At 36.2% G+C, this 10,494-nt stretch overlaps 1 protein-coding gene across 4 annotated transcripts; it reads left to right on the top strand.

Moving 5' to 3' along the window:
* Positions 1-4,182: 4,182 nt before the first annotated feature.
* On the top strand, positions 4,183-10,035 carry LOC104106018 (pentatricopeptide repeat-containing protein At4g13650). 4 transcript variants are annotated; one of them, XM_009614477.4, is made up of 6 exons: positions 4,183-4,408; positions 4,520-7,784; positions 7,948-8,053; positions 8,774-9,051; positions 9,341-9,420; positions 9,536-10,035. In XM_009614477.4, the coding sequence occupies exons 1-2, from the start codon at positions 4,352-4,354 to the stop codon at positions 7,640-7,642; spliced, it is 3,180 nt and encodes a 1,059-aa protein (XP_009612772.2). In that variant the 5' UTR covers positions 4,183-4,351; the 3' UTR covers positions 7,643-7,784; positions 7,948-8,053; positions 8,774-9,051; positions 9,341-9,420; positions 9,536-10,035. The 4 variants fall into 4 exon arrangements, with proteins under 4 accessions (XP_009612772.2, XP_018629606.2, XP_009612771.2 ...); XM_018774090.3 differs by having other exon boundaries at positions 7,945-8,053; XM_009614476.4 differs by lacking the exon at positions 7,948-8,053.
* The last annotated feature ends 459 nt before the right edge of the window (positions 10,036-10,494 follow it).

The following is a 10,494-nucleotide window of genomic DNA, read 5'->3' as shown; positions in this document are numbered from 1 at the left end:
AGTGAAGCGAATGTGGCAACAATATATGATAAGTTTGAAAGGCGACAAAATAATTTTTCATGACTGTATGAATGTATGAAGATATGGCAAGGGACGAAATAATAATTTATCTTCATTATGGTAACTATAAAAGGAGAACAATAAGGGTTCTAGATGTAATCCTTCAAAAAGGTGAAGGAAATATTTACCATCAAAATGGTATGAAAAATTTATAAAGCATGTCACAATAATTATACTCCATTTTTTTAAGAGAATGTGACTTGTGATAAGCATTGAGAATGCAGACTCATTCCCGAAGGTGAATGTAGCAGTATGTGATAAAAGTAATGAATAAAGACGTGCAATGCATGATTGGATACATACCACAACTCACTTCTAGGGGAGGTTTGAGACAAAGAAAGATAATGAATATTACTGTGTAGTTACATGAATATATCATTGGTCGCATACAGGTGATACGCCAAAAAATATTTTGTCATGCCTTATGAAAGTTATTAAAAGCAAAATTAAATCAAGAAATTATTTTGCTTATGATGATTTTGAACATGACAATTATTATGATATGATTCTCTTTGTGAATGAGGCATTCATTATATGGATGGTGTGATAAAAGATCTTGTAGTACAAAAGCAGTTAAGAGCTCTGAAAGAACTAATTTGTTACTACCAGGATGAATCAAATTGTTCATGACATTAATATTGTAGTAAGTCTCAAAAGAAACATTTTGATTTACAAATATATTAGCCAAAGTGGTTGGCATATTGAGACTATAAATGAAAAGAAGATTGAATATCTTTATATTACTATAATCATATCGGGTAAATATAAAAGATTACCTAACTTTTCTTCTATTTGTACTACACAAGTATAAGAATGATGATGCAATCACAAGCCACAAGTAAACTAGAGGTTTACTGAAATAAATATTAGTTGGCATGACCGGTTGACCATCTCGGTTCAATTATGATGCGAAAGTTTAATTGAAAATTACACTGGTATATATTGAAGAAATATAAGATTCTTCAACAATTGTGCTGCTTATTCTCATGATATACCAGTTAAGGTTGGGATTGAATTACTTGATTTCTGGTATGAATAAAAGGTGATAAATATATGGGCTCAGTCACCTTCCATGTGGACCATTTACTATTATATGATTTTAATAGATACACCTATTTCATGGTAATATGTGCATTTGTTATCAACTTGCAGTTTGGCTTTTGCAAGATTGATTGCTCAAATTATTAGAGCACAGTTCCAGAATATAAATTATGATGATTTATCTTGATAATACTGGTTTAAATCCAAGTTGGTTTAGCAGAAATTGTATGCCTCCAATTATATCTAAACCATTGGTTATAAGAACAAAACTGCCAAAATAAAATTTGGTATGTGATGTATTATTTAATATACAACAGAACTTGTACGCATCTAGCCAAGTTATGATAAGTTCTCCCTATCACAATCGGTTCAGGGTCAGAAACCAAATAATTTCCATCTAGAAATATAAATGTGATATATGATTTAATTATTCCACTACAATGCACAAAGATTGATCCCCAAATAAGGCTAGGGATATGTGTTGGTAATCCCAAGAATAGGAGAGAAAATGGGCAGCTGAAAAAGTAATGCATGTAATGAATTATTATGAGTACATCTAGATCCCCGTACGAGAAAATGTGAACTTGAAATTCAAGTGATAATTCATTTGCAAAATATTGTCAGGCGTATTTGCTGACCCAAAGCTAAATGTCATATTCAACTGCTAATGCTCCAAATAAAATAAAATTCATAATGAATAGAGTCTATGGCATGCATGAAGCATAATATACTAATCGGTTCTAAAGATAAAACTCCTTGAAGAATGAGAGAAGCAAATGTTCAAGATGGTCATAATAAGGAGGCAAGTGCTCTAAAAGAGCACCACAACATAACACTTCATAAGACCTCATAGGAGAGACTCAGGTACATGAAAATAATAAGATAAAGAGATCTCAAAAAGTTATGTCTTTATTGGGTAATAGTAGAATCGATATAAAATGATAGTCGACGATATTGTTAATATAATGTAGCGCTCAATATTATTAATATTGACGAGGATCATGAGCTCAAATCCATCATGAAATTGGACAGTTTGGCCAAATGAAAAATACGCAATGAAAATTGATTTCATCTGAAAAATACGAAGTCGGACGGATAGTCCCAACACCTGAAAGTATAAAGCCAGTGGAGGTATAAATGTGTTCTTGTGCGAAAAAAGGTCAAGTCGATAGACATAAAGACGACTTGTGTCACAAGAAGATTTGTAAATATCCCAGTGTTGATTATATAGAGACATGTTCTCCTGTGGTGGATGTCGCCATTTCAGATTTTAATCTGGCAATACAAGAAAAACGTGATATGTGTATAATGGAAATCATTGAAGGATTTAAATTGTTCTGAAGCGTATTAAGGTTTTCAAGAAATCTATTAAATAAAGCTTCAAAAATCCTTATACAGATTAAAACAATCAGGGCGCATGTGGTATAATCGCCTGAGTGAGTACCTGTTGAAAGAAGGGTACAAGAATGATTCAATTTGTCCTTGTGTCTTTATAAAAAGATATGGATCTAAATTTATTATAATCACCGTGTATGTTGATGATTTAAATATCATTGGAACTCCTAGGGAGCTTCCTAAAGCAGTAGACTATTTAAAGAAAGAATCTGAAATGAAAGATCTTGGAAATACAAAAATTTATCTTGGTCTACAAATTGAGTATATGAAAGATGGAATTTTTGTTCATCAATCAGCATACACTAAAAAGATTTTAAAGGATTCTATATGGATAAAGCACATCCATTCCGACCTCATGAAAATAATGAAGAGCTTCTCGGTCCCGAAGTACTATATCTTAATGCAATTGGTGCACTAATATATCTTTCTAACATTACAAGGTTTGACATAACTTTTTCAGTTAATGTCTTAACAAGATATAGCTTTGCTCCTACAAGGAGACATTGGAATGGAATCAAACACATATTGCGGTATCTAAAAAGGGACTACCGATATGGGATTATTTTATGGCAATGATTGCAGTCCCGATCTTGTTGGTTATGCCGATACTGGGTATTTATCTGACCCACACAAGGCTCGATCTCAAATAGGCTATGTGTTTACATATGGAGGTATTGCCATATCTTGGCGATCGACTAAACAATCAATCGTGGCCACTTCATCTAATCATGCTAAGATAATTGCTATTCACAAAGCAAGTCGAGAATGTGTATGGTTGAGGTCTATAATACACCTTATTCGAGACAAATATGGTTTGAAGTGTGACAAACTACCTACAATTTTGTATGAAGATAATGCAATATGCATAGCCCAATTGAAGGGAGCATTTATAAAGGGGATAGGACAAAGCAAATTTCACCAAAGTTATTTTTCACACATGATCTCCAAAAGAATGGTGATATCAATGTACAACAGATCCGTTCAAGTGATAATATGGCTAATCTGTTCACCAAATCTCTACCAACGTCAACCTTAAAGAAACTAGTGTATAAGATTGGGATGCGAAGGCTCAAGGATGTGAATTGGTGCTCTCATAAGGGGAGTTAATACGCGTTGTACTCTTTTTCCCTTACAAGGTTTTGTCCCACTGAATTTTCCTTGCAAGTTTTTTAACGAGGCAACCAAAAGGCGGATTTCTAAACATGTGTACTCTTTTTCCTTCACTATAATTTTTTTTCCCATAGGGTTTTTTCCTAATAAGGTTTTAACGAGGCACATTATCTATGGACATCCAAGGGGGAGTGTTATAAAAAAAATCAAATTATGGTGGATGTCTATTCTTCCTCCATGATTTTCTCAAATGCTTAATGACATATTCAATGACATATTTCTATGCTTAATGACATATTTTTTTTCACTTTTCATGCCTATATAAAGGCCTTGTAATAGATAAGAAAATATATACAATTGAAGAATAAATACTCTTGCTTCTCTCTATCTCTATTTCTTGTTTATGTTTTACTAAGTTACTTTTATTTCATAACTTGTTCTTGTTCATATTTTACTAAATTATTTTTATTTCATAACACACTTAACTTATTAAACAATTTTAGAGTTTATCAAACAATGAAAATAAAGGGATTTGCAAAAACACCCTTGTATTTCAAGTAAAGATTTTTCAATTACTCGGACACAAGGAGAAAGCAAAGGAGCTCAATTAGGTTCACAAAAGATGGTTTAATGGAAACCCAGAAATAGAGTAAAGTATACGATGAAAATCTACGGACCCTGAACCGGCTGAGTGTTGAGAACGGAGATTGCCAAGTTTGAATTCAATTCACTCTATTAAATCTTCATGTTTTCAAAGAGAACTATTCATCACCTTTACAAGTCTTCTGATTATCTTCGCCAGGTAAAACTTTTCTATATTTTTTTCTTTCTCTTGCTACTTTTTTCTGTTTCAGTCTTCTTTTTCCTCCTTTTTCTTTTCAAACATTGTTCATTTTTTCCTTCCAATTTGCAGGAAATTTGGCATTTTCGATATTGGAAACCATTTATATTGAACAATTGTACTTTTACTAGCTGTGCAAGTATAAATTCGCTGGTTCTTGATGATTTTTCAGATGAAGAAAATGTATATTATCCGTCTATTATTCATCCTCACATAGCGAAAGACAATGGCTATTTTGATCATACTTATTATCTAAGCCTACTAGATAGTTGCTTGAGTGAAGAGTCAATTGTGGATGCCAAGAAACTACTTGGGAAGTTGTTGAAATTGGGATTTGGCTCCGATTATTGGATTGCTGCTAGGTTTCTTGATATTTATGTTGCTGGTGGAGATTTATCTGGTGCATTGCAAATATTTGATAATTTGCCAAGTCGGATTAAAAACGTGTCTTGCTGGAACATATTATTGTCTGGTTTTACACGGACGAAAAGAAATGATGCAGTTCTAAATCTGTTCTCTCGAATGTTAAGAGAAGATGTTAATCCAGATGAGTGCACATTTTCCCAAGTTCTGCAAGCCTGCAGTTATAACAAGGTTGCTTTTCGTTTTCGAGGTGTTGAACAGATTCATGCTTTGATTATGCGCTATGGTCTTGGATTGAAGCTCATTGTTTGTAACCGTTTGATTGATTTGTATTCTAAGAATGGATTTGTAGATTCTGCTAAGCAAGTCTTTGAGGATATGGTGGTAAGAGATAGTTCTTCTTGGGTTGCCATGTTATCTGGTTTTTGTAAAAACGAACGAGGAGAAGATGGTATTCTCCTATATAAGGATATGCGTAAATTTGGAGTTATTCCTACTCCGTATGTTTTCTCAAGTGTTATAAGTGCATCCACAAAGATAAAAGCTTTTGAGTTGGGAGAACAGCTCCATGCTAGTATCTATAAATGGGGATATTTAACTAATGTTTTTGTTGGTAATGCTCTTGTGACATTGTATTCTCGGTGTGGATACTTAACATTAGCAGAACAAGTATTTATTGAAATGCCGCAGAAGGATGGAGTTACCTATAATTCCCTAATCTCTGGTCTCTCTTTGAAAGGATTCAGTGATAAGGCTCTACAGTTATTCGAGAAAATGCAGTTAGGTTCGTTAAAACCCGATTGTGTTACAATTGCAAGTGTCTTGGGTGCTTGTGCATCGTTAGGAGCTCTTCAGAAGGGAAGACAATTGCATTCTTATGCAGCAAAGGCAGGTCTATGCTCAGATAGCATAATTGAAGGTTCTTTACTTGACCTTTATGTTAAGTGCTCTGACATTGAAACAGCCCATAAATTTTTCCTTGGAAGCCAGATGGAAAACATTGTTTTGTGGAATGTGATGCTCGTGGGTTATGGACAGACGGGTGATTTGGATGAATCATTCCAAATCTTTTCGCAGATGCAGGTTAAAGGGCTACAACCTAATCAATACACATACCCCAGTATATTGAGAACTTGTACATCTGTTGGTGCTCTGTATCTTGGAGAGCAAATACATAGCCAAGTATTAAAAACTGGCTTTTGGCAGAATGTTTATGTGTGTAGTGTGCTTATAGATATGTATGCCAAACATGAAAAATTGGATGCAGCAGAGAAAATCTTTTGGCGTCTAAATGAGGAAGATGTTGTATCTTGGACATCCATGATCGCTGGATATGCTCAGCATGACTTGTTTGTTGAAGCTCTAAAACTTTTTAGAAAAATGCAACACCATGAAATTCGATCAGATAACATAGGATTTGCAAGTGCAACTAGTGCATGTGCCGGCATTCAAGCATTCGATCAAGGGCGACAAATCCATGCCCAGTCAGTGGTGTCAGGCTACTCATTAGATCATTCAATAGGCAATGCATTGATTTTTCTCTATGCTAGATGCGGCAGAATACAAGATGCGTATGCATCATTTGACAAAATTGATACCAGAGATATTATTTCGTGGAATGGCTTGGTATCAGGATTTGCCCAAAGTGGATTTTGCGAAGAAGCACTGAAAGTGTTTTCTAGATTGAATGGACATGGAGTGGAAGCTAACATGTTCACATACGGATCTGCTGTTAGTGCAGCTGCTAATACCACCGATATTAAACAGGGGAAGCAGATTCATGCTAGAATAATAAAGACTGGTTATAATGCTGAAACAGAAGCTTCCAATGTCCTGATCACATTGTATGCAAAGTGTGGAAGCCTTGTGGATGCCAGGAAAGAGTTCCTTGAAATGCAAAATAAGAATGATGTGTCATGGAATGCCATGATAACTGGTTATTCTCAACATGGATGTGGTAATGAAGCTATAGAACTGTTTGAGGAGATGAGACATCTTGGTGTGAAGCCTAACCATGTCACCTATTTGGGTGTTTTATCAGCCTGTAGCCATGTGGGTTTGGTGGACAAGGGGCTTTGTTATTTCAATTCGATGAGTAAAGATTATGGTTTAATGCCAAAACTAGAACATTATGCGTCTGTTGTAGACATTTTAGGACGAGCTGGCCATTTGCAGCGAGCAATGAAGTTTGTGGAGACTATGCCAATCGAACCTGATGCAATGGTTTGGAGGACCCTCTTAAGTGCTTGCATAGTTCAAAAGAACATGGAAATAGGGGAAGAGGCAGGTCACCATCTCTTAGAATTGGAGCCTCAAGACTCAGCAACTTATGTTTTGCTATCAAACCTGTATGCAGTTCTTGGAAGATGGGATTCCCGGAACCAGACAAGGCTGCTGATGAAAGACAGAGGTGTTAAGAAAGAGCCAGGTCGTAGCTGGATTGAAGTTAAAAACACCATCCATGCATTTTTTGTTGGAGATAGACTCCATCCACTAGCAAATCATATATATGATTTTGTGGAGGAACTAAATAAACGGGTAGTTATGATTGGTTATGTGCAAGACAATAATAGCCTTTGGAATGATTTGGAGTTGGGACAAAAAGATCCAACTGCTTATATTCACAGTGAAAAGTTAGCTATTGCATTTGGACTTCTAAGCTTGCCTGAAATGATTCCCGTACGAGTCATGAAGAATCTTCGCGTCTGCAATGACTGCCACAACTGGATAAAGTGTGTATCGAAGGTTGCAAATCGAGCCATTGTTGTACGGGATGCATACAGGTTTCATCATTTTGCAAATGGTGACTGTTCCTGCAATGATTTTTGGTAATTGGAGCTATTGAGGGCCCGCAGTGTGGTGAAGAGGGTTTTAGGTTCTAGAATTTGGAGATGGCCTATTAAACTGCCAGTATTTTTGAGATTGATGCTCTGGACACCTGACCAATACCTCTCTGGATACCTTACCAATAGAGGTATTAACACTTTACCTTGATGATATTTTTGTTATAACCTTGGTTTAAAAGTCAATTTATCTTCTGTCATTCAGGTCAACTATAGTCCTTAATATTCATGTCTCTTTTTGCTTATCAAAAGTTCCCTATGACCTATATCGGTGCCCATTTTATGTTCTAGAAGGTTTTAGGTTCTAGAAGTTGGAGATGACATATTAAACTGCCAGTATTTTTGAGATAGATGCTCTTGATATCTTACCAATACCTCTCTGGATATCTTACCGATAGAGGTATTAACACTTTACCTTGATGATATTTTTGTTATAACCTTAGTAAAAGTCAATTTATCTTTTGTCATTCAGGTCAATTATAGTCCTTAATATTCATGTCTCTTTTCACTTATCAAAAGTTCCCTATGACCTATATCTGTGCCCATTTTCTTCAGATCTGGTATATCTATTGATCTTAAGTACAATGAATAAGCGCACCCTTTTCCCCTTCAGGAAGCAGAATTACATTTAGGTGTTACTCTGTTATGTGAAAATGTAAAAAGAACGTCGTGCTATCTTCTCGATAAACTCACTAGTACTCTGCAGTCATTTGTTATTAACTGTGAAGCATATATACTTGCTATGTGGATTCTGCATATACCAGACAATTAGAAGTTGAAACTTCTAGAGTATGTAAACTTGCCTCTCGTCCAATCAGTCAAAAGATGACTGGTTAGCTTAGACCATCTGTAAACACATCTCTAGTGATCAACAAAGGTTGTTTAAACTTCCTCTCTTTTGCTTGTAAGGGTGGTTCTGAGTGTTACCTTGATCATATATTGTGAACTTCAAATATGCTGGAATAAGGAATAGTACCTGTGCATTTCTGACGTCTTCCGAAATTAATTCTGTTTTCTCCGGGAGGTGTAGGGCGATTGCTAGTCCGATTAAAGTTTACCTTGCTGATGATTTTTGCATGCATTGCTCATTTCATAGTGTGTGCGTCTTTTGTTTCCCCAGATGAACCTTGCAAGCATTTGAAGTGCTATCAAGATAAAAACACTAGCAAGTCTCACATAGCTTTCAAGCTTCCAGGACAGTCTAGTGGTAAGAGTGCAGTACGTGATGTGTGTGTGGGTTAGGCTCACGTCAAGGGTTCGAATCCACTGCAGATAAAGGTTGGTGTTTAAGTGGAGAAGGGTAGAGAGGTGGATTGATTATCCACCAAGTTTCGAACACCCCACGCCCCACGGGGTATTTTCTCGGTTATCAAAAAAATGTCTCAAGTAGCTTTCAAGGTAACCAAATGACCATGATTTCGTCTCTTTTCAATTTGTGGCAACCTAGCTCTCTCCCAGCTCCTCTTTCTTTTAGTCTCACTGTGGCTTGAAAGATTCTTATATGGGATCTTTCGGAGCCTGCTCATGTACAACATGATTCGGACCTGATCTTCTCTTTTTTATTTTCTCCAGTAGAGTTAGGTTCTCTCTGTATTCTCTAACGGGAAAACTCTTTGGAGAATATATATTGACATATTTATTTAATACATATTGATGTGTCTACATGGTTGGTGCTGTTCAACTGCAGTGCATTAGTGACAAACAACTGGACCAAAAAGCTGTTTCATGCATCCTCGCGGAGCGATTTATCCGTAATGATAGCTGCTGGTAATGTTCTTCACTCTTAGTTTATGTCCTTTTCTTTCAAGTTGTAACTGTCTATTTGTAGCCGATTAACTGTGTCATGCAATTATTGTATCCTGATTTTCTTCTGTCAACATAGTAATCAAATGGCAGAGCATCCAGAGAATAATGAAAACAGAAGGATCGGAAGGGTAAGCTGAGCTGATGTGGAAAATGAGATTGCTTGTCCTGCTCGAGCCATTAAGGTGGGAGCTGAGGGAGGAGTGGCTCCTTACTCTGGGACCCCTTGGCTCTACTTATTGGTCCGTAGAGGATGGACACTTAATTCCCAGAATAAGAAGTAGGTCCCTTATTTTTAGGCTGAAAGAGTTCGAGTCTTTAGTTTGTTTAAGTGGGTTTGGGCTAAGGTCATCGTGCTCTTGCCACCTCTTGGCAAAGTATGTTGACGGGCAAGCCCCCTCCTGTTGCAATAGTGTGATCCGTCAGAGGCAATTCAACATCATGAGCCTCGGGTGAAAGGACCAATTGATAATTTACCTGAGCTGGTTAGTAGATTATGTTGCCATCGTTTGGTACCTTCAGTGTGTAATTTTTTATTTATTTATGACGGTGGTGTTTGGGCCAATTTCCACCAAGTTATGTGAGGCCTTGATGTCCTTTTGCAAGTTTCTACATCCAAAATTAACTTGCAATTCTCACAACTCACAACTCATAATCTCGACAAAGTACAGTATCAAATCAAGAAGTGTCATAATCAGTTTTTTTGATTGGTATCTTAAGTAAGGAAGACACCATTGCAGATACTTTCCCTCAAAATAATGGCTAAGATAATCTCTTTTTTTAATTACATAAAATTAATTAGTCAAAAAAAGATTATCTTAGCATTATTCTAAGGGAAAGTATCTGCAATGTTGTCTTCCTTACTTTTGTGCCAAGCGGGTTATGGAGCTCATATCGTCTAACATGAGCACCACAATTAGGTATACTTGAATGTGATACTTGTGTACTAGACAACACTATTACATAGACCACATTCTCAACCGATGTACACCATCCTCCAATTGTAGTGCCTTGTTGGTAAGGTCAGCTATCATTTAC

The sequence above is a fragment of the Nicotiana tomentosiformis genome, chromosome 2 (genome assembly GCF_000390325.3).
Source record: "Nicotiana tomentosiformis chromosome 2, ASM39032v3, whole genome shotgun sequence".
In the NCBI taxonomy this organism is placed as follows: domain Eukaryota; kingdom Viridiplantae; phylum Streptophyta; class Magnoliopsida; order Solanales; family Solanaceae; genus Nicotiana; species Nicotiana tomentosiformis.
Note: the sequence above shows the minus strand (reverse complement) of the source record. Positions and strands in the feature narration are given on the sequence as shown.